Raw genomic sequence first — 25,777 nt, forward strand, 5'->3', positions numbered from 1 at the left:
TGATGCCACAAAGTTTCTGCCTGATCCAACTACAGTGTCACGAAATCTGAAAAAGTGTGCAGATGGTATTCGGGATAAACTAATTCCGATTATGAGAGCGCAACTGACTGAAAGCAACGCAGCAGCAGCGCTGGACATGTGGACCGATGACTACAAAAAAGTTGCCTATCTTTGTGTCACTTTACATTACATCAACACGAAATGGGAGCTGAAGGAACGGGTGCTTTGCACTGCTGAATGGGACAGTACTTTGCGCAAAACGGGAGAGCACCTGAGAGCATCAACTCAACAGATACTTCACAAGTTCAACCTGGGGGAGTTCTACAACAAACTGGTGTATGTGACTGACAGAGGCTCAAACATAGTGGCAGCACTGTCTGCTGTAACTAGGCTTAGTTGCGGGGCACACATCTTGAGCACTGTGCTGCACACCACCCTTTGAAAACGAGCGGATGATGACCTCTTTTATGATGATGTGGCTACTCTCATCGATGCCGCCAAGTCCCTTGTGACTTATTTTAAGCACACCAACCTCCAGAGTCGCATGACGAAAACACTGAAAGCATCCGTCAAGACACGCTGGAATTCCCTCCACACAATGCTGGATTCAATCCACAGCCAGTATGACAAAGTTGTTGCTCTTCTGGAGGAGCGAGGGGAACAACACCGCCTGGCTGGCTATATTTACTGCTACAGTAAAAATGTAAGCTATTGTCTGTTGTGTAAAATGGAGTGGCTAGTTTGTGTTCTGTTTCTATTTTTATTCATGACTCACACGTGTGTATGGTGTAATAGTTCATGTCTTAAATGTGTTTTGTGAGTTACGTTAACGGTCCTCCTTGTCACACACTGATCCTCCTGTTAACACTGAATGTAGTTAGTAGTCCCGCTGCTGAGTGTTGTTAAAGGCTGCTTACATCTTGTGTTAAATATGCAAATTGCAAGTACAATAGTACAGTACAAATAAAGTACTTTGAAATCGAGTGACCATTTTTTGTAGCCTATTTATTTCATGTAATAATCACGGGTAACGGGTCGGGTAATGGGTCCTTTTTTTGACGGGCGGGTCGGATCTGGTTTCGAGTTTTATATAAATCACGGGTAACGGGCGGGTAGCAGAACTGATGATTGACGGGCGGGTTGGGTGCAGGACTCTGCCGTGTATTCATGACGAGGAAACCCTGTGCAGCTGGGCTTTAACATTGAGCACTCGTGTGCACTTCTGCATTTGCCAACCAAAATTCTATCTATGGAAGAAGAAGAAGAAGAAGAAGAAGAAGAAGAAGAAGAAGAAGAAGAAGAAGAAGAAGATATGCATCTCTGTCCAATTAGCAATTATCCAAAATGTTATCACTGAAGCAAATACGTTTTCAAATAATTATAGTGTAGTAAAAGTACAATATTTGGAGTAGAAGTAAAGGTATTGGAAATTGAAAATACTCAAGTAAAGTACAAATACCTCAAAATTGTACTTAAGTACTTAAATGTACTTAGTTACTATACACCACTCAAACTTCTTCCCTATTCATCAATCACTTTGCCTGTCCTCATCATTGAGAGTTAACCGAGGCTAAACAAAAACAGCTTTTGAATGATATGTAAACAATTTACATTTTTAGTAGCAGATGCCAGTCAAACAGACAGACAGGCAGGCCAGGCCCGGTCGCTGCCACTGCCCAGTCTCTGCCAGTAGAGAAGAGTGGGGGGCTGGGGTGGGGGTTGAGTAAGCTATGACAGAGTCATATGACAGAGACATGACAGGCACTATAAGTGAAAATGAATATGCCCAAGGCAGTTTCCTGATTACTTTCTTATTATAATGGCAGAGCCCACCGCCACCCAGGCGGTGGGCTATATAGTTGGCCATGAAACAGCAACGTGAGCATAGCACTAGTGTGGCTATAATGCTCGCAACCTGCTGCAAGTCTAAAGCCTTGCAAAACACAGCCTCGCTTCACATCAATGGTTCTCACATTTGTCCAATTAGGTTGCACACAATCATTATCCTTAACTCCATTATCCTGGAATTGATTGGCCCAACAGGTGCGATGGCACCACTACAAAGGCAATTAGATCAATGCTTGTTCAAGTGTCAGATAGAATTCAGACCAGTTGCACTAACGAATAGTATAATTTAACACCAGGAGACGATGGATTCGTCATTACCTCCGGGAAAGACGTTATTAGTAGACATTACAACAAATAAATAGGCACACAATAGTTACAAAAACATAATATTTTGTTGCTATAAATGTTTTAAGTGCAATATGGGCTTGTGCAATAACAGGAAGTATGGTTGTCTGTGCGCATTTGTTGTACTAGTTTTATAGATTTTTAGCTTTTAGTGATCTATTCTATTCTATTATTTCTTACAATACAGTTTAATATTACTGCGTGTGAATATAGTGATTTCAAGTCAACCTTTTTTGAGGGGTGCTAGCCGCTCATAAACAGCTTTTTGTCATAACTCGTGTCACATTTGCCATTGACGATGAAAGGATAATGTACGTCAGATGTGTCTGAACAAAACGGCTAATCGGCTATCTATTTAATTCTCGTTAATATTATTTGCGTCGGTATAACATGACCGAGAAGTGGTATAGTGTGGTGTAATGTCCCACATTTATCTGAGACGTGAAAGAACTAGGCCATGTGGAGGAGGTCGGCGAATATGATAAGAGCACCCCTCACTTCACACGGGTGTGATTTTTGAGTGGTGCAACCACTGCTATACAGCTATGTGTGTCCCTGGGTCTGTCTCTGGGTCCCTGGCTGGCTGTGTACGAGCACGAAAATATCCACACGGTAACTCTGTCACCCCCTGGGGACCCCCACACAGAGTTGCACCACTCACTTCACACGGGTGTGATCTTTTTCTTCCAAATTATTACATTATTCCACGTAATTCCCAACTGGGCATTCGTTTCCCCTGCATCCTCCTCACTGCAGAGCTGCACAGAAAGCCTGTCTATATTTTGGAACTCCTGCTAATGACGCTCGCTCATGTATTCAGGTGCGCACCCACCTGTCGGTGCCATCAGTCCTGCAGCTGACAGGCAAGCGGGTGGGCAACATGAAACAGCTACAAACAGCAGGTGGGCAACATGAAGCAACTACTGCCGATGGCAAGCAAAGAGGCGATAGTCGAAAAGTGGGCGGAGGAACGTCGTTCAAAAACATGACAATATTGTATCTTTGGAGGACATTGTCCTACGATAGCCAATCGAATCCATGTGTTGCTTTGTTTACCCTCCACGCAGAACGGTGATATGTTTACATGACATACTGTGATGACAGCGGGAGATAATGACTAGGAGATTTTTATCGCCCAGAGTCGCCGCTGTTCGCCCCCTGTTAAAACATATGTGAGCTACAGGATTCTAACTCTGCCCACCTTCACCCATTAAACGCACACACGCGCACACGCAATATGGAGAAAGTAAGAATGCTGGACTCAGCGGTAGCTGTTATTTTATCCCATTAGGCCAGTGGCTCCAGTTCTATGTTTTAAACATGACCGCCACACTTAGGATGTAAATTGACTGTGAAGTGGAAGTGATTTGAACATGGGGAGGTGCTGAAGGGGAAGTGGTTTGAACAGGCGTACTGTATACAGTATCTATGCTACGTCCGAGCATAAACATGGTAACGCCCCGCCTAACTCTGATTGGCCTACCGACACTGCCCGTCTTGACTGTCCACTGAGGTGCATAAGTTAAAGCTTCTGATGGTTTTGTTTCATCTTCGTCTTGTGTTCTTTCAATTTACTGTCTGTTATTATATATACTATTTATTTTTTGGGGGGGAGGGGTCAACTATTTTATTACTTCCCATCTGTTTCACCCGATCCTCTTTTAAAGAAAGCAGTGTAGGCAGAAACGCTCATGGTCTGGATCATGCTGAAGAAGCAGGAATTAATTCTAATCAGGCAGCGAAGAGCCATTCCATTTAGTCCTGATCCGGGTGTCGCTCGCTCGCTCGCTCACACACGCACACGCACACACATTTTAAGCCTCAGGTTTGCTTTTGCAAGACTGTGCTGTCGTTTGACAACCCTCCCAGAAGAAAATTTCAGTCTGTGTCCTCTCGACTGAGGGTTGAGATCTCTAACGAGATGCTAATGACCCTCGCCACAACCCCACAACTTCACTCACAATCTTTCTTACCTGGTTTTCTTTCCCATTGTGCATTTTCACAGAGATAAAATGTGCTACTCTATAGCTCACAGTATAATAGCAAAAATAATCTAGATCAAAGGCTTTTGTCTGCAAGAGTGAAAACATGACATTTGCACTGTGTGAATGGTTTCTCCATTCAGAGTGCGCTCATCACCACATTCTGCTCTTCCTCGTGTGTCAGCCATTTGTCTCTTAACACGTTGGATCCGTATGACGAGTATACATGTCCTATAAATGAATGACGCTGGGTACAGATGACAAGCAGGCTCGTCTTAACGCGTTTGATATCGCTATATCATTGTTTATAGTTTGATATCGCTATAGCGTTGATATATCGCTATAGCATTGATATCGCTATAGGGTGTAAAAATGTGTATGCCACCAAGAGGGGGCGGCGTCTGAAAAGCTAGCGGCGGCATTCTTGTGGGCTTTAAACTCTAGCCCACATCACTCAGAATAGAGTGACGGTGGTGTGTTTTAAAAATAAATATTGAGCTCGTTCTCTGCGACAACATAGTGAACCAACACCAGGATGGATAGAAAGAATGTCGGGCCCAAATACCTTACAAGGTCAAGGAAAATGTCGTGAACAAAAACGGCTGTGCTTAGATACTTTGTTGAACGTTATGTCTCTGTGCCCGTGCGCCGTACAGCCGAGATCCAAGCCATTCTACGTCTTTTTGTAAACAATCTGGGTTCCTTGATGCTGTCTCCATGTTGGAGCTGAAAATCAAATTCCGTTTTCTGTCTCATTCCCTCGATGTGACCTGCTGTGGCACTTACTGAGCAAGTCTGCACCATAGTGAGGTCAGTTTACAAGCACACCGGATAGTCGCTCAATTTAAACAAATCAGACAAGCCAATAAGTATGGCGGCCGCTACCACGTGACACATATGTTGACGCCCCCTCAAGGAGATTTTGGTATGCTCTATAGCAACGCCTCGCTGGGTTTAATTTTTGGGCCGCGCCTTTGGAGGCTTTTTTTCCGGAAACTAACTGCGCTGTCCTTGGTGTTGACCAGCGATCGGCGATGTTCAGAGGTCTTTTCTGATTATCCTGTGGCCGGGTGGGAGCAGTGTGGGGTAGTGACGAGTAGTGTGGGCGTGTCTCTGGTGTGAACTCAAACTTCAGTGTCGCCAGAAGAGAGCTAGACCAAACACTTCCGGTAGAAGGCTGCAGCAGGCCGTGTTACTCGCAACGAGAGAGAGAGTTGCGATCAGGGTTTCGGTTTCGGTAAGCGCTTTAGTGTTTTCTAGAGCAAGGATTGGCTCGGTAGCATTAACGCTAATACATTAGCATCCAAGACGGAAGCCAAAACTGGACGCAAGTCATAGGGGAATAACCTGAAAACACCCAGCACTAGGGCTGTGAATCTTTGGGTGTCCCACGATTCGATTCGATTCCAATTATTGGGGTCACGATTCGATTCAAAATATATTTTTTCCGGATTCAAAATAATTCTCTATTCAAAATGATTCTCAATTCAATACATAGGATTTCATCACAATCTACTCCAGCTCCAACTGAAGTGACTAATACTACAGTAACTTGAAAATGACTGAAGACATGGTGTTTACTGTGATTAGGGTATGATTAGGGTAAGCTTACATTTATTTACAAACACCATGTAGTGAAAACTCAGATTTTTGGAAATTATGAATCGATTTTGAATCGTTCATAACGGGAATCGCGATTCTAATTTGAATCGATTTTTTTACACCCCTACCCGGCAACCAAGGCCACAATGCTCATTGGAGAGTAGAGCAGAACAGAACAGTGCAAACACCCTGGTCCCTAATACTGTCCAACAGTACAGTACAGTACAGTACAGTACAGTACAGTACAGTACAGTACAGTACAGTACAGTACAGTACAGTACAGTACAGTACAGTACAGTACAGTACAGTACAGTACATCTCTCAGAATATACTAGCTCCCTAATACTGTCTAACTGTACTGTACAGTACATCTCTCAGTCTATACTGGCTCCTTAATACTCTCCAAAACAGTACAGTTCAGTACAGTACAGTACAGTACAGTGCAGTACAACTCTCAGTCGATATGCTCACATCTCTCAGTTCCTTGATAGCTGGGCAACAGCTCAGACACTCTGTAACTCTGTAACTCTCTGTACCTTCCTCATCCTATCTGAGATTGATTTCCCTGTCGCGTTTTATCTGCTATCCCTCTACATCATTATTTTGTGTTATTTTTTTAAACCACATGAGCATTAGCATTGCTTTTCTGGGCATGTCATAACAGGCCAACATTTGACAAAAACAGACAACTTGTAGATTGCCTGTTTTCCCCCAAAGAGATTTTGGTGCAAAGGGGAAAAAAGGCCAAGTATACAGACCCCTGGGTTGTTCTTCAACAAATATAGTGGTTAATATGGGGGAGAATCCGTCCATGATGTTCTCCTTTGCCTCTTCTCCTCTCTGTGACAACTTTTCAGCACGTCCAGGACAAAGGAAACAGGAGAACATGAAGACAAATCATCGTACTTACCTATCGGCGATAGTTCAGGCACGCTGCCGATGTACGGTCCTTCCAGGAACTTGGGCTCGCTGTCGTTGATGTCCTGGACCTTGATGACGAACTCGGACTCGGGTTCCAGCGGGTCGTCAGAGAGCCGGTCTCGGGCCTGCGCGCGCAGAGTGTAGAAGGCCTTCTCCTCGCGGTCCAGTCGCTCCGTGGCGTGGATGTCTCCCGTCAGCTCGTCGATGATGAAGATGGTGCCCGCTCCCTCCCCGGAGACGGTGTACTTGATGTTCCCCTCGCCCTCATCCGAGTCCGTGTGGATCTGAAAATGGATGCAAATATTACTTTGCTTTGCTTTTCTTTGTTTGTTTTGTTTTCAATTAATTTTTCTTTTTACATTATCTGGCTTCAGCTTATAAAAATAATTATTCTATATTTCCTGGAGGGATTCTTCAAAAGGTTGAAATCCATCTAACAGCACTGGCCCATATCAATGGAGTGAAGCTCCAATGTAACCAACTACCACTGTGGATAGCAGTGCTTTATGTGAATGAATATTTCCACATAATGACATCTGGAGATTGAAACAGGCGTACGACTCAGCGTGTTCTCCTCCACCTCCATTTTCTCATCTATTTCCCAGCAGCCAATGCAGCTTAAGGTCCATTCTCAACTCCCCCTGGGCCAGCCATCATCACACTGCCATGAAAAAAGGGGAAAAAGACAGCAGTTCCTATGATGATTTACACCGTCTTCACACGGCATGCCCTTTACAGGATATGAAGCCCAAATTAGGAGATCAAAGTCATTTCAGAGATTGTTAAAGGTGTGGAAGTGTAGGCGCCGAGGTTGAAAAGTGAACTTAAAGAGCCCATATAAATCAAAGCTTCTCCCCTAATGTGATTAGAAGACATTCTGGAAGCTGCGACGAGAGCAGCCCCAACCTCCCCTTTGGGTCTTTACAAAGCTCATGGGGTCTGCAGGCACTCTCTCTCCATGTCCCTCATACTCTCCTCTCTCCTTTGTCCATCTTTCACTCTCATTTATCTGTATTCACAATCCTCTCGTGCACACGCACACACACACACACACACACACACACACACACACGTACACACACACACACACACACACACACACACACACACACACACACGCACACACACGCACACACCCGCGCACACACACACACACACACACACACACACACACACACACACACACACACACACACACACACACACACACACACACACACACACACACACAGTTGCCTTCTACCTGAAATTATAATTCCGAGCCCTCTCTGCAGTATAACCGTGGTTCAATCTACCGAACAGGCCCAGGGAGAGGAGAGAGGGGGATGTGGGTCTATGGTAGAGATCACCCCAGCCTCCCTGGTTAATACTTTATAAAGGCTTAATTAAATACAGGCTTATATCACCCTCACGGGGGTTTTCATTAAGTATTTGTCGTAAAACCGCAGGATAATGCAAGCACGTGCCTCCATATTGCTCCGCTCATCCTTTTGCCCCAACCTTTTTTTTCCTTCTTTATATCGGCCTTTCTTTGCCCTTTCTCTTCATTCTGAATCATCCCCAAGTCAAATAAATGAACAGAGAAAATATACACTTTTGGCGCCATTAATATTTCAGTGATAATAAAATAAGCTTGAGTTTCTAGAGCTGAGAAATACGGAGAGAGAGATAGAGAGAGAGAGAGAGAGAGAGAGAGAGAGAGAGAGAGAGAGAGAGAGAGAGAGAGAGAGAGAGAGAGAGAGAGACAGAGAGAGAGACAGAGAGAGAGACAGAGAGAGAGAGAGAGAGAGAGAGAGAGAGAGAGAGAGATAGAAAGGAAGTTATCCAATGACTGGAGACTGGAGATGTATCACTGTTTACGTACTGTATCTTTCTGGCTCACTGTCTTTGATTCTCAATATAAAAACATGAATTTACTTGCATCTAAATTTAAATCACATTATTTAAATTAAACATACCCAACCGCCAACAAAAATACTACATTGAAGATTTGTTTAGCGCACACACACTAACACACGCACAGACACGCACAGAGTTGATGATTCGGTTGTGATGCATGTGTAATAGAATGATATTTCTGCATGATAGTGAACTGCATACAGTGGATATTATTTCTACAGTGAAGATAATTGACTAGTAATGTCTGTGAGATCGATCGATTGCTCATGCCTTCAGCTTGCCTGTAGGGGGAACCGCAGCACCGTACTCCATTCAATACAAAGCTTTGAATGAGAGAACACGTCTGCGTATTGTTTCACATACTATTCTCCCCTGTTCCAGGTAAATATGTGGGAAAAGTTACCCTGTGGATACATAGTCTCATGCTATTTCTGCACGCATGGTCTTGTGTGTTTTAGTCGGGGGAAAGAACATAAATAGCCTTTGTAGTGCTTACTCACTGTGACCACAACATGTATACATATAAGCTAAGCTAAGCTAACGTAGCACTGGCCATGTCAGCAGACTGCACGTCGCTGTTTGTGATGACGTCACTCACAGAAAAGGGGTTACGTTGCTGAAGAGGGTTTGAGAAGATATTTAACTGAGATGATTTGCTGAATGTTTATGCACAACTCTGAAGAACAAGTGGTGCAGTTGTAATTACTGTTATTCTGTATTGCACTAATAGTTCATGGGTACATTTATGCTGGTTACATTACAAAGTCATTGGTGAAATATGCTAATGTATGAAAAGAAGACAAGGAATGTTATTCAAGTTAAATGATATAATTCATGTAGAGTTAAGCTGTTGGTTTAAAATACAATGGATGAAAACAGTTGAAATGATTTATATTATACATGTTTACCTGCTATACACAGTATTTACCTCAGGGTTCTGGAATGTAAGCTAGTTTAAATAAGTGTTATTATGGATACCTAACTACCTATACTGTACACTTACCTGGTTCTCGTCCTGTATCGTTGAGGATGATTTGTACATTGATCGTGAAGATGCTGTATGTTGTTCTACTATTTGATACTTGATTCAATACAAAGCTTTGAATGAGAGAACACGTCTGCGTATTGTTTCACATACTATTCTCCCCTGTTCCAGGGGTATAACACATGCTCCCCTCAGGGTAGATGTGTCCATCCATCTGTCAGTCCGTCCTCACTGGAGTGATTCAGGCTGGCGGTTTCTCACACACACACACACACACACACACACACACACACACACACACACACACACACACACACACACACACACACACACACACACACACACACACACACACACTCTAAAGGGCATTGCCAGGATGTACATCAGCTTTAAAGCAAACAGAACCAGTAGCGGTAAAGACGTAGTCAAATGTGGATTGGTAAAAACTAGGGCCGGGACATTAACGCGTTAATCGAGATTAATTAGCTACAGAAGAATTAATCGCGATTAACTACAGATAAATTAATCGCACCTTTTTGCTTCCCCCATAATAAAGTTGTTTTTTTGTTTTCTCATGCCCAGCCATGTAAAGCACATTTGAATATTCATATACACACTGAAGACACTTTATATAGGCACTTGCTGCCTATATATCACCTGCCTGTATATCACTGTTGGGATAAAATGCATTTTTCTATGGAGTTGTGTGCACTGGAAATAATAAAAAAGTCCCCCCATTCTGTGTTGCCTATAGAACTGAAGGTCTGAAAAAAACAGTAACATTATGAAGTACATTTTTGTGATGTCACTGAGATGTACTTCATAATGTTACTGATTTTTTTTCAGACCTCCAGTTCTAGGCAACACAGAATGGGGGGACTTTCTTATTATATATCCACACAACAACTCTAAGGTATATTAATGACAGTAAAATGTTGAAAATGAGTGGAATCCCATCACTATTCACTGGGATACCAAAAACATTTGAAAAAAAGGTTTCTCACTGTTCTCGGGTTAAATATTGATATGCGATTAAAATGCGATTAATCGAGATTAATTAACTACAAAGCCTCTGATTAATTAGATGTGCACTTAAGCCTCTCCAGCTGATCCAAAATGCCGCAGCTCGCTTGGTCTTCAACCAGCCAAAATTCTCACATGTCTCCCCCCTGCTCCGCTCCCTCCACTGGCTCCCGGTCGCTGCCCACACAGAATACAAAACTCTGATGCTGGCATTCAAAGCAACCAAAGGTCTTGCAAGTATGATTGAACCCTACAAACCCTCCCGCGCACTCAGATCAGCCAACGCAGGGAAGCTGGAAGTACCCTCACTAGTAAAAACGCCGGGACAACGCTCCACACGTCCCAAACTCTTCTCCCTTCTGGCTCCAAAACTGTGGAATGCACTTCCCATTGCAGTCAGAACTGCAGCATCACTCCCAATCTTCCGCCGTAGTCTGAAAACCCACCTTTTCAGACTCCATCATGGCCCATAGCACTAATCCTACCCCCTTAGATAGCATTTTGGTAGACTTAGATAGCATTTGATAGACTTATAGCATGTTATGTAGACAGCACTATAATTGCATTGTATATAGTCATAGCACGCCATAGTACATATGTATAGCATAGTAGTATAGATATATAGTTTATATGTATAGTCTCATAATATAGATATTCCACTGTTACTTTCTTAGCTTACGCATGTTTCATGATAAATGCTTTTATGTGATGTATTCCCATGCTTTTTTGTTCCTGCTTAATGTAAATCGCTCTGGATTAAGAGCGTCTGCTAAATGCCTAAATTGTAAATTGTAATAATGTGACTCTAGAACATAGTCTTAGACTGCTTTGACAAGGCTTTTATTTGCAGATGATACTAATCTCATTGCCTCACACAGGGATTTAAACACCCTTGTTAAACATGTTGTTGGATATCTTCAAATGGTTTCAATTGAATAAGCTTACCCTCAATATAAAGAAAATGCAACTTCATGATTTTTAGTAATATAAACAAAACATTTCCCAAAGAAAAACCTATAATTTTAATCAATGGCTCTGAAATGTGCGAGGTTCCCCATACTAAATTATTGGGTGTCATTATAGACGAACATTTAAATTGGAAACAACATATTGATGCTGTATGTATGAAGTCTATGAAGATGCTTGGTATATTGAGAAAAATCTGCCCTTTTGTTCTTCCTTCATGTCCTTTAACACTCTATTATAGCTTAATTGTCCCTCATATTAATTACTGTAATATTGTCTGGGCTGCTACATATTCAACACATCTCACTAAATTACTGATCATTCAAAAAAAAGGTTTCTGAGAATGATTTCACATTCAAATCGGTATGAGCCGTCTGCCCCACTCTTTACATTTTTCAGACATTCCGCCTTCTTTTCACAATTTTCACAAAAGACATTCACTCCTACCCCACAAGGCAAAGAGATCATTTTGAATTACCCTATTGTCGCACTTCCAAACATCAATCTTTCATCAAATTTAGAGGCCCTCATCTATGGAACTCCCTAGATGCTTCACTTAAATCCTCATTATCCTTGACAATATTCTTCCTCTCTGTAGATTACATGTTTTACCTTGATGCGTTATATTTTCTTTTGTGTGTTTGTTGTTGTATTGTTTATTTCTGTTTTTTGTGCAGTCTGTGTTTTTATTTCTTTACTGCACAGCTGCCCCCCTTTGCCAACTTGTAGATTTATGTACTGTGAACTTTTAATCTTTTAAACCAATGACCTCTTCCTACAGGAAAGGATTTCAAATAAGCCTTCTGGCTTCTTCCCTTCCTTGCATTGTATTTTTGTCTATTTTTTGTACTACATGCTAAATAAATAAACCTAAACCTGTGATACATTAGTATGATTGTTTAATATAGTTAATAGTACATACTGAGTATGATTATAGCCTTCCCCCGCTGGTCCCATTTCACATTAGATATACCTAATATCGGCGGTGGCTCAGGGGTAGAGTGGCTGGATGGTAACTGCAAGGTTGCCTGTTCGAACCCGGGCTCCCCCAGAGTTAAGGCTCATACATAGTCTGGATTTTCGGTGGTGGGGTGACCACCGAACTACAATATGACGTCACGAGCCACGGTGAAGAGCAAACCACCGCCACCGCTCGAGCCCTTCTCTGTTTTTACTCACCACCGCTCAACGTTATTTCAGCTCCGGTGGTCAGCTCACCACCGGAGCGGTGGTCACCTCACCACCGAAAATCCAGACTATGAATAGCCTTTAGTGTCGAAGTGTCCTTGAGCAAGACACTGAACCCCAATTGCTCCTGTAGTGCTGGTTGGTGTCTTGCATGGTTTCCGGTGTATGAATGTGTGTGTGAATGGGTGAATTGATGCACAAGCTATGTAAAGCGCCTTGGATAAAGGCGCTAAATGCACCATTTACCATATATCTAGTTGGGAGTTAATAATTAATCCTGACTTCATTTCTTCAGCAGACCAGAGATATCATTTGATACAGCATGTAAATGAAAATCACACTTGTGAAATGAGGGGCGCCAATTTTGATGTTTAGCTATTTTATTGTGGCTAGCTGTTAGCATAAATCCCAGTTCCAGGTACCACCATACGTGTTCACTTTAAGAGTCTGAGTTTGCCCCCCCCCCCCCCCCACACACACTCACTACACACACGGTAGGACCATTGGCACAAGCACACATCGTTTACCTTTCGTCAGAAGCTTTTACATGGCAGGAGCGTCACGGCACAAAGGCACAAATTATTGTTTTCCAATACGGATTAAATCTGACTGAACTGCATTTGAATTGGCTCACATGATATAACATGTCTCAGGGCTATTATGTAAATGGCCATCATTATAGTAACACATTCAATTATTGAAGCCAATGCAAACCAGCTGGGAGTTAATGCTTTCTGTTATTAATTCAGACAATGATAGGAAGGATGGATGCTCAGATGGCACTTAATGTGAGGATGAAACATCACATATAATCTTCTTTATGAAGGTTAGTAGTATGGCATGGGACAAGCCTGAACTTGGATGCATTAGATATGGCCTTTCTCCGAGTTATGGTAAGAAGCTGTTTGAAAGCTAATTTTATGTTTTGAATAGCAGCAATCAAACCTTGCAGAGGTGGGAGTCTTAATGGGAGCCGGAAAAGTTAATAATAATAATAATAATAATAATGTATTGCATTGTATAGTGCTTTTCTATGCACTACGTGCTTACTCAAAGCGCTTTTACAATGGTCCATTCATTCATAGGCCTACATTGGAAGGTGAAGCGGCGAACAGTCGATGCCAGCGTCCTCACTTCCCTCATTCACACCCCAATGGTGGCGACCACTGGAGGCAAGGTGGGGTTCAGTGTCTTGCCCAAGGACACGTCAACATGTGGACAGGAGGATCCGGGATTCGAACCGCCGACCCATGGATCATTGGACGACAGGCTCTACCTCCTGAGCCACAGCCGCAAAGCCCCAAAGTTGTGCAGAATGTGCACACGCATGAACGCACGTCTGCGAATACACAGTCTCCGCTTCTGTATTAACCTGTTCTCAAGTATCTACTATAACTAAAAATGCTTCACTTTATGGGGTTTTACGAATTAGAATGTGTAACAAGCATTGCTTTTATGATCTGTTTTAAGTTACACATGTAGAACTATCGGTTCTACATGTTCCCAGGCTAAATTAGTTCAAATAATTAGCTAGAAGAGAAGAGAAGAGAAGAGAAGAGAAGAGAAGATGAGAGGAGAGGAGAGGAGAGGAGAGGAGAGGAGAGGAGAGGAGAGGAGAGGAGAGGAGAGGAGAGGAGAGGAGAGGAGAGGAGAGGAGAGGAGAGGAGAGGAGAGAAGAGTGATACTGTTTATTTTTATATGGATTCAGCAGAATGCAGTTTACACTGAATCTGTGGGTTTACAGGGTCTCAGAGTGAAGGCAAATTGGCCGTCTTATATCCAAGTCTGTGTAATCAGGAGTATCTCTGCCACATTTCACTGCTGTGCTTGTCAAGCTCTCTGATCTTAATGGTGCTAACGAGGTGACTGTATCAGAGACACGACAGGTGCAGAGATGGAAGGGAACGGGCACGTTGGGAGAACTCGGGAGACTGAGATGTAAAAGGCAAGAAAGTGGCAGTGAAGCGAGACCACAAGACAAAAGAGGAGAGATTACGAGAAAGAATACGGGGCATGGCGATTGGCACAAAGGAGAAAATGTCGAACCTCAGACAGAAAGAACAGGCTGGTCCGTCCATATGAGGGAGAGGGAGGACAAGAGTAAGGCAGAGAGAGAGAGAGAGAGAGAGAGAGAGAGAGAGATAGGGAGAGAGAGAGAGAGGGAGAGAGAGAGAGAGGGAGAGGGAGCGAGGCAGGAAACATCAAGAGGTAATAACAGTATTTCAAAGATAACAAACCAGAGCAACCTAAATTCCTCTCTCATCTTTCCAGGAGATGTGGATCGGTGAAAGCCCTTCATGCCCATCAGCCGTGCACTTTCCCTTCCTCCGTTCTAAAGCCACTTTGTATACCTCTTTGATAATGTGCCATGTGATGTCACAGCTGGACTGAGATTTGACTAATTATAACTTGGATCATTACGGTGGGGAGAATTACTGAAGAAGGCTTGCGCGTGCTGCATGTGTGCATTCGTGTTTGTGTGCGTGCGCGTCTGTGTGCGCGTGTGTGTGTGTGTGTGTGTGTGTGTGTGTGTGTGTGTGTGTGTGTGTGTGCGTGTGTGTGTGTGTGACGCACATGCACACGGAAACAGATTTGCCATCAAAGACTGTGATATCATCACACCCAGTAACTGAGGAAAAATATGTCTCTATAGTCTATATAATCTCTATATGTAAAGCAAATACTGATGTCTATGCCCATTCCTAACTGCGAGATTCACACTCGTCCATTGCTATTTATATAGCACATTTTAGTTGGCAAAGGCAAAAGCCAGTTGGACATCTCTGTTTGACTTTCAAATATGTTTTAACATAAATGCTTGTAAGGCTGCAATATATATCAAAAATGTACCTTCATCGAGGTATCATCATGCAAGGTTAGGTATAGGTATACATGTCATGAGGTATATTATCGAGGTAAATAAATGGCATGTATAATTATGTATATTTGCCGATTGAGCAATCCCATCGGCAAAGCACCGTGGAGTGGAGATGGAAGTATAAACAAGTTGAGCAGAGCTGCTCCTCCCCGCCCCTCTCAGCTGAACGTTTTCTGTTTATATCAAGTACTTCCCAGTAGCCTCTCATGAAACTACTCCCCCCCCACCCCTCACATCCAAAAGGACAATTGTATTTTAAATCCTGAATGGCAGCAGGCCGAATATTATTATTGCATTGAGGCTGTGCAATAATGCAACTGAAAGTCAAAGTTCAGAGGCATTATATTGTCTTTTGTTAGGCTGTATATTTGTTTTACATGTCTTTTTAGTTTGCTAAACTATATCCTGAAGCAAAAAAAATAAATAATAGGCTATACTTATTACTTACTTAGTCATATCGTTATCGAGGTATTCAACAACGTTATCAAATATTGCATGCTTTTCTAATATCGTGCAGCCTTACTTACTTGTATCCAACAAAAGTAACACACAGAATACTGAAGGCACAACATACTATCCAGATCTCCGTCATTACACTAGTGTTTAAAACAGGGAGCTACACACACTGTATAGATGGAGTTTCCAGCGGACTGTGCGCTGACTTTTGCCTTTTATAGACCAGTGTAGAGCCCTGCGTGGGAGTGAATTTATTGATCCTCACTCCCGCCCACTCCCGTGGAATTTCAGCCCATTCCCTCCTGCGCCCGCAATGATTTTATTTTTGACCGCCCGCAGTGACCACCTGTCCGCCGCTCCCGCCCGCAACAAAAAAATAAGTCGCAATTAGTCCCACACCATCCCGCAATTGTATCGTTTCGTCCCGCTAAACCAGCAATATTTCCATTGGGATCGGAAAAAATACATTTACCCAAACAGTTGCTGAGATTTGCAGGCGTGCATGCACGAGAGAGGAGTTACTGTATGTGTGTGAGGAGCTGGTCACAGATAGAGGGAAAGTGTTATATTAGGCCTATTAGTTATGCTATATATATTATTATTGTGTCACAGTCTCACAGTCACAGACATTGCGCAGCAGCGCGGACATGCATGCTGGGTGGACAGAGAGAGAGAGAGAGAGAGAGAGAGAGAGAGAGAGAGAGATAGAGAGAGAGAGCGAGAGAGAGAGAGAGACAGCGTGTTAAAAACCAAATATGTGTTGTGTTCTGTTTCACGTTATTGCTCAGTGAGTGACGCTGACACACAGGGAAAAGCAACAAGGGGTTTAGAAGCGAAAATGTCCATTGTGGGGAAAAGGATCTCGATCCACGCATGCACTTCTCAGAGTGATTAGCCTACTAATGATTGACAGGAGCGGCCGCTTTGGGAGCGTGCCTGGTGATGTCTGTTGGAGAGAGTGAGACTGACTCTATGGTGCTTGTCCAGCGCATGGAAATTATACGTTCTCATCAGACATTTATATTTTGCTAAACTGTAGGCTATATAAGCTCTTTATCTGATAATTGCAGGAGGATGCGGGATTCCGCTGGTTTTATTTTGACCGCCCTTGCCCGCCCGCAGGCATTTTAATACCGCCCGCGCCGCCAACATTTACGTTGGGTCCTGCGGCCGCCGCGGGCTCCCGTTCCCGTTGCAGCCCTCTAGTCCAGTGTAATCAAAGAGCAGACAGTTCTCATGGACAGGTAACAAAGACAGTTCTCATGGACAGGTCACACAGACAGTTCTCATGGACAGGTCACACAGACAGTTATCATGGACAGGTCACACATACAGTTCTCATGGACAGGTCACACAGACAGTTCTCATGGACAGGTCACACAGACAGTTCTCATGGACAGGTCACACAGACAGTTCTCATGGACAGGTCACACAGACAGTTCTCATGGACAGGTCACACAGACAGTTCTCATGGACAGGTCACACAGACAGGTCACACAGGCAGTTCTCATGAACAGGTCACACAGACAGTTCTCATGGACAGGTCACACAGACAGGTATGCATGGACCCAAGAATGACCTATTGCTGCACAGACCACAGACCATCTGCATAGACATATGTCTGCCTATATGCCTTATGGTCTGCTTTCCTTCCATGTGGACATCCATAGCCAACCCAGTCTCACTACATACACTACAAGTAAGACGCGCAAACGCGGGAAGCGAACGCAGCTCGTAAATTGCAATAACAACAATTAGAATAAATTACGTACTTTTTTTTTCTTTTTAGTTAGTAATTTTTTTAAGTTTTCTACTGTGTGTGTGTGTGTGTGTGTGTGTGTGGTTGTTTGTGTGTGTGTGTGTGTGTGTGTGTGTGTGTGTGTGCTACAGCTGCGCCCTCTGGTGGCGGGCGGGTGGTGTCACAGCGGGACAGACACACACACAGACATGATCTGCAGGGTCTCATAGTTAGTGCTCACTGCGTTCGCAACTAGAAAACCCCCAATCCATACATAGTACACAGAAATCCTCCCCATTAACCGCCCTATAGACAGAGGGGTGCTGTCTCAAGCGAACATCAGCAATGAGAGACACCACCAAGTGAGCTAAAGCGAGCAAGCTGCCATGGCGAACGTTGCGAAGTTCGATTGAGCCGACTCAGCCCCGTCCGAGTTGGAACCCGATAGGCACAGAATCGTAAATAATATTGTGGGGAGCGCATTTGCCCAAACTGAGATAATGGGGTGCAAAGCCACGCCTCCGACACAGTGTATGTATGGATTTTAGAGTTTTCTGTACGGAAATTGCCAATCCGTGTTATGTCACCATGTTTGGGTGAGATCGGGCTCCCATAGTGGACCCCTGATCACGTCTGCCTAGATCCACTCACAACCACCCTAGTCTGGTTAACCAGACTATATCCACCCTAGCCTGGTTAACCAGACTATATACACCCTGTTCTGGTTAACCAGACTATATCCACCCTAGTCTGGTTAACCAGACAATATCCACCCTAGTCTGGTTAACCAGACTATATACACCCTAGTCTGGTTAACCAGACTATATCCACCCTAGTCTGGTTAACCAGACTATGTCCACCCAAACAGCCTAAATTACTTGAAGGATATGAATGAAGCTTATGAACTGGGCTACACTGAGAAACTCATCTCATAGGACCCAATGTCAGACATACAGTATTTACTGCATGTGTCATTTCCTCCTGAGAGCATTCTACATCATCTGCTCTTGGCGGTCTGATGTGCTGTGACTCTTGTTGTTTGATGAGCCTCAACATAAATAAATAAACTTGCTCTCGAAGATGATTAATTATTGACCTTCTGCTAATAGCAGTTTAGCATGACAACAGCAGTCAAGGTTTTCTTACTTGAGGTAGAAAAAAAGCAATAACCTACAGAGGATTGACAGAAAGGAAAATGGTTCTTTATTTTTTTCTATTCAGACGAAGATGAAATAAGGATGTCAACCCAGAACAAGTCAATACTGGCTGGAGGGCTAGGCCACACTAGACACACTTTTATTAAGGTTATTGTAGCAGTCAATTTACGGGAGGGGGCGGGGAGGGAGACATTGCCAAAGCATTTTGGGGGGTCCCCGGCCAAAAACGTTGAGAACCCCTGGACAAGGGTTTAACTGGATTGCTGGATTACTACAATGACCATAATGCTTTGGTGCACTGCCCCACCTAGTCATGTTGTCTGTGCAGGTTCGTCCGACTGAGACAATGTAGTCGAGGAAGGAAGTGAGATCAATGCCTGATGAGTCATCAGGCATTTGAAATACAAAAATATCTAAAAACACATATTACACACATAAAAACTCAGGAAAGTGTTCCCCAACATCATTAAAATAAGATCTGGTTGCAAAAGGGGTGAAGTGGCCCTTTTAGCGGTTTCCATATCCCTGACGACGTGACTGGGAACGACATCACCATATCTCAGCAAAATGACATTCCCATACATTTCATAATGCCTATACCTCTCTCTGCATTTGTCACGGAGCACATTAGGGAAGTAGACAGGGGGGAAGTGAGAGTATTGGGAGCAGTTCGGTCCAACAGGATTCATTATCCAAATGTACTGAACAAAGCTCCCCGTTTATTGGTGTGTGAGTGAGCATTTACTGGGAAATCATATTTCATTAGCAGAGTAATGGTGGCCGTAGTGTGAGACCGACAGGCTTGGCAACGTTGCCCAGTTGGAGTAAAATAATAATAAACATGTGAAAAAACGCTTGTTGTAAATAGACAACAAGAGACTGTCAGAGGCGCGATGCATGCATGTAATACTTGCATGCACAATTGCACACATGTACACGCACACACACACGGAGCAAAACGCTTGCATATGCATGCACAATTGCACGCACACACACACACAACGCCATATTAATAGTCTTGGCCTGTGCCCTGGCACCTTGGAGAACAATAACAATGGGTAATTTTGTATTAATAAAAGCATCTCAGCTGGCTATGGTATGTGGGCCTCACTGTCTCCCCCTCAGACTGATAGTTGTGCCTGCTGGCTATGTGGTCCTCACGCCTCCCCAGCAGGAATGCCAAGCAAGCGGCAGACAAAAAAAATCACCAGGGGAGTAATTAGAAACGCCCAGCCTGCTGTGGGGCACATCACCAACATGCATTCTGTAACAATGTAGAGAATTACAAATGTACGCATGAATGCTGCCAGCGCACAGTTGCCAAGCCCATAGTGGAAAAACGTATAAAGAACGCCCACAAGATCGGCACGTGCGTGACTGTGACTCATCCACGTGTCTGGGTCTCTGTCGGCATCAATATTCCATCTTTTCACATCACGTCAAATATAAGTCAACTGAATCATACATGCCGTCCAGTCTCATCAGCTCATCCAGTCTCATGACCGAGACGCCAACGAGGAGAGACAAGGGTTCGGCGGAGTGGTATACGGACATTCCCAAATTGAAAATACGGCACGCGTGCCAACAGCAGTCAGCTGTGGTTTGACATGCTTTCATTATCCATGATGACATTAGGAAAATGTCACACTGACAATCACACAATAACCAGTGGCAATCTTTGGGGGAATGAGACTCAGGACATTGGCCCTCCTCTAACCCTCCTCACCCCCACACCCCCCCAAAAAGGAGCCAACCATTATATAGCATGGGGTTTCAACCCGTTTCATATCAAGGTCCATTATTTATTATGTGGTGTTTGAGCCATGCACGGACCACCATTTTGATTACCTTGATGAGATTAGCCTCTCAGACACAAAACTTAGAATACTGTTTCTGTTTCACAATTCCACGCTGTATTGTGGTACCAAACACCATAGGAGAGACAACAGGCAAACGTTGATCAAAATAATTATTGTATACATTCTCAAGAGCAGGGCTGAAAGTGGCATGAGGTTCTTGCCGGAGCTCTCTCTTAAATAAGGGACATCTCCTGGCTACACGGATGAACATTTTCGGGTCAATTTCGGATTAAACCCATCGGGTCAAAATTTCAGGCCAACCCCCCAAAAAGCATAGAAACTGCATTATGGCACAGAGGTCCTTGCAGACTTTTTCGGGAAACTGAAAAAAAAAAATCTGAAAAAACGCAGCAGTATGCAGGGATGTGTTATTATTATGGGTCAAGCCTGAATAAAAATAAAGCCTTTTTTTATTAGTAGTTTTGGCAGTTATGTGCTGTTGTTTTCCACCAAATACGGCAATATGATACGAACTGAAGCTCACAGTCAATTGTCAAAGGACCTCTGACATTTAGATCTCCCAATTAATTAATTATATGAGCTGCTCTATCCACATTTTTTAAGTAAAAAAGGTCAAAGATTTTCGTCAAATATGTTTTAGGCTGAGGAAAAAATCACGGCAGTCCATCTTTAAGTAGGCTACAGTAGGCCTACTTATGCAAATGTTCTTAGTGACTTTCCACCACTGACAGTAAACACGCCTTACCTTTCCTACGTAGAGGGGCTCCGTTCCGGTGTACTCCTCCACAACAAAGAACTGGTTCCACACCCATCCTCTCTTCACTCGTTCATGGGACATGGAGCCCTGTTCCAGGCTACTCCCTCCTGGGGCTGAAGCACTAGTCCTTGACGCCTCACACCAGCAAAAAGTACAACTAAGGAGAGCAAGCGCTACAAACACTGTCCAAGCTCTTACTGTCCAGCACAGAGACATTTTAAGAGGGGGGGGGGGGGGGGATTGCTCTCCTGCTCGGCTCTACATGTGATGTAGGAGCGAGAGAAACAGGAATAGTCTTTTTTGTATTTGTATGTGCATATACATAAAAGCTGCTGTCTGTTATCAATTCAATTGTCGCAACTCCAGCTGGGCGGACAGGTCTTGATTCTACGCTAATCCACAAGATTCTGGAACATTCTAAAGTCTTGAGTGGTTCTGGCCATGGGTTTGCTCAAAGGGCAGGTCATGCATGCTCTCCATGAGTCTGTTGGATATAGAATAGTTGTCCTGGTAAAGTCTTCAGTAAGACATAGCCAGTCATTCTTAGTCTATATTAGTCCTTTCACTGCCCTGTTAGAGGCTACAAGGGGGCATTTGCTTTTTGCACCAGAAGTTTCTGAAGTCAAGAGAACGGGAGATAAAAGTGTGTCCTCAGTGCTATGTGGCCACAGGTAATTTCACTGTGTATCACTGATATAAATGGAATATGGAAATGGGAACGGCATAGAGAGAAACCTCCCTGAGCGAAAATACCAGCCTTCATCCATCCTTGAGTATGTCTATGTGCTGTCAAAAATATGACTTATAATGTATTGTAAAAAAAAAAAAAAAAAAAAAAACCTTGATCCCTCAGGATAATTTGCACGGTTCCATGAGCACATGAGACGAATGATGACAGAGGTCCTTTCAGTAACTAAAACGCTGAAACTGCTCCAGGGCTTGGTGTCTCACAAACAATCCCGTTTGCCTCCTGAATTCTTGAGTGGAGAAGCAGTTAGTTGATTTTTATTTTTGCTGACACCGATTGATCTTTCCATCTGTCTGGGGTGTTCACTGTTGCAGAATCCGCTGGCGTTGCTCTGGCTGTGAGGTCAAGTGAGTCAGTGTGTCCAGGCAGTGATTAGAAGGAAGCACACCTGTAAGAGAGGAAAGGAGAAGAGCTGTTACTGGAAAATTTAGACTTCTGATAGAAAACACACCTGAAATTATTACAGTATGTGTGCAATATATACACACACACACACACACACACACACACACACACACACACACACACACACACACACACACACACACACACACACACACACACTTAATTTTACTAGTGAGGTTCAATCACTTCAATCACTCTGCAAGCACTTCAAAGTGTTGGAATGATGTATTGCAGCTCAACATGTTTTTTATAAACGTAAATTTTTCCCCATTATACATCACGCATGCTGCCCATGTCATTTCAGCGCTATAATGTGAACACAGCGAAATTCACTGTGTGATTTATTCAATGTACATCACTGTGGCCATAAACATTGATAAATAACTGTGCACAATGCCTCTCCCCTAACACCATCTGTCCGTTACACACAGCCAGCGCTTTCCCATGCCTCTCTGATGTACAACAACAACAAAAACAAGTTGGGCTTTCTGGTCGGGATTATCTGGACCAAACGGTTCTCAGCCAGCGATTGTTGTGCTCAGCAAGAATGCTAACAATCAAGCATTGAGCAGGAGAGCAATGGTGGAGCACAGAAAACAGGACAGGAAACCAGGTGTGTGGAAGATGGTGGAGAGAGAGAGACCGATAGAGAGAGAGAAAGAGAGAAAGAGAGAGAGAGAGAGAGAGAGAGAGAGAGAGAGAGAGAGAGAGAGAGAGAGAGAGAGAGAACGTTCTTCATCACACACCAGACCTGTAGCATCTGTCTGTCTTTCGCCGGCCCAGAGCAGGCCTAACACCTCACCAGCTGATTAATTGCATGAGGGAGCACTAATTGGATGAAAAGGTATTAATCAATTAGTCATATCCAACGATGCAACAGCCCGCTAATAATTAAAACAAACACGGAGGGAGTAACAGTGTACAGATATGGTCTGCGGCTGCTGTGAAACATGCTCTGAGGTAGACATGGGGGGGAGATAAACAGGGTTGAGGGAAAAGGAGAGTGAGGGAATGAGAAAGACTGAGATAGACTAGAGAGACGAGCGGAAACAAGAACGACGATGACAATGGCAGTAACAATCTAAGAGAATGAGGCAATGGCAGCATCCATGCTATTGAAAAGCCACTGCTCTGGGGGAAGGGGGCAGCATCCATGCTATTGGAAAGCCACTGCACTGGGGGAAGGGGGCAGCATCCATGCTATTGGAAAGCCACTGCACTGGGGGAAGGGGGCAGCATCCATGCTATTGGGAAGCCACTGCACTGGGGGAAGGGGGCAGCATCCATGCTATTGGAAAGCCACTGCACTGGGGGAAGGGGGCAGCATTCATGCTATTGGAAAGCCACTGCTCTGGGGGAAGGGGGCAGCATCCATGCTATTGGAAAGCCACTGCTCTGGGGGAGAGGGCAGGGGATACGCGTTCTCCAGAGAAAAGTGTTTAGGGAAGTAACTGACCTAACAGCACTTGGTTGTTGGCTGGACAACAAATGCCTGTAAATGCAAATGTGACTCTGACCGGAGTCACTGACTGATGAAGTTACACCATCAGTCAGCCGATGGTGTAGGCCTACTTTTTCCACCACTGGTGTCAATGTAGACATGTACGTAATGTGTTGAAGTATTTCAATAACTATATCAATAACTGTATGCTCTATGTATGTTCACCCTAAAGGGAGAAGTTGCGTGCACGGGATGCCTGGGTGACGGTAGACGGCAGACTGCTGGGCGAGCGTTGGCGTGGAGGAGTCAGATCAACATATGGAATGCATGCTGTACTGGCCATAGTCTTGAGTATACAGGGTTTGATGAGGTCAGATCAACATATGGAATGCATGCTGTACTGCTTGAGTATACAGGGTTTGATGAGGTCAGCTCACCATATGGAATGTCAGGTCAGCTCCATATATAATAATTATGGAGATCTAAGGTTTTGAGGTTTGAGGTCAGGTGTAGATCCATATATGCAGATCTAGTGATGACCCAGCCTTCTCCATGTATGGTTATCCAGGGTTAGTGGATGAGGTCAGTGTCATGATCTTCATACTGTATATGGAGATGGCCATATATAGGGGTGTGACGTGTCACAAGGCGTGATGTTACAAGGTGTGAACAACTGAACATATATGGACCACTGCATGATATTAATTAAGCAATTAACATAATATGAGCTGGACCATTTATAAAAATAGTGAGCAGGCACAATTGTCTTCGATTTCGTGGCGAGATTGCAAGACAAAAGGATCTAAGACATTGAAAGAGGGTTTGTTAATGGGGCAGATGGCTGAGAGATTCAGTCACTGACTGCTTTAACTGGCTATAGCGTTTCAATGGGAACAGTGATTAAATGTCTCCTGCAATATGATCTATGGGAAAGTGAACAGCGACAGAGATTGTGGTTGAAAGATCACATTCGGTGACGGTGATGCTTGTGCAGTAGTGTGATGTTAGGGGAAAAACAATAGAGCAACTCTTCCTCGGGTGACTGAGAAATTTAATGTCAATGCGGGACGTGATCAGACTGTGTCAGCATGAACGAACGGTCCATAGACAACTTCATCGACTCTGTTATGCTTGGGGGGGGGGGGCATTGATTCATAGGGTCACTTGTCCCCTCACGGTACGTTTTAACACCTAGAACGCCCAGGACGAAGTATCTTCGTCTTTTCTATTAGTGACGCCCAGGACGAAGTATTGTTCAAAAGACGAAGTTTATTGATATGAGAACGGATCGCATGGCTCCACCGCCTAGGAGCGCCTGTTGGGCAATCCTTGATGTTGCATAAGAATGAGACGTCATCGAAAAACTCCCTCCCCTGTTTAGCCGACGAAAACGAAAATCTTAAAACATTAATAACTCGCAATCTAAATCATCCTGTCTAATTATGAAAATAATCCTGTGTTAGACGGCCCTCCGCGGTCCAGTTGCTAGTCGCGATAGATTTATTCTTACGTCCCGTTGTTGTCGATCGACTCTAGAGTGGCGTGGCTATTGTTAGCTGCTACACACACAATCACAACAACATCCGGTCCGTCGGTAAAAGTGGTCTAGAAATAGAAA

General features: G+C 43.8%; 1 protein-coding gene across 1 annotated transcript in view; it reads right to left on the reverse strand.

The window, feature by feature from the left end:
- Nucleotides 1-21,646, reverse strand: part of LOC310862535 (cadherin-22-like) — a gene marked incomplete at both ends in the record, with an annotated part of 133,421 nt that extends 111,775 nt beyond the window's left edge. The window contains 2 exons of the mRNA XM_083770479.1: nt 6,688-6,982; nt 21,554-21,646. Of these exons, the coding sequence (XP_083626605.1) occupies nt 6,688-6,982; nt 21,554-21,646 (388 nt within the window). The remainder of the gene's footprint in view (nt 1-6,687; nt 6,983-21,553) is intronic.
- Nucleotides 21,647-25,777: the final 4,131 nt, after the last annotated feature.

This window comes from Protomyctophum parallelum, assembly GCF_964188405.1.
Source record: "Protomyctophum parallelum genome assembly, chromosome: 8".
Taxonomy (NCBI): Eukaryota; Metazoa; Chordata; class Actinopteri; order Myctophiformes; family Myctophidae; genus Protomyctophum; species Protomyctophum parallelum.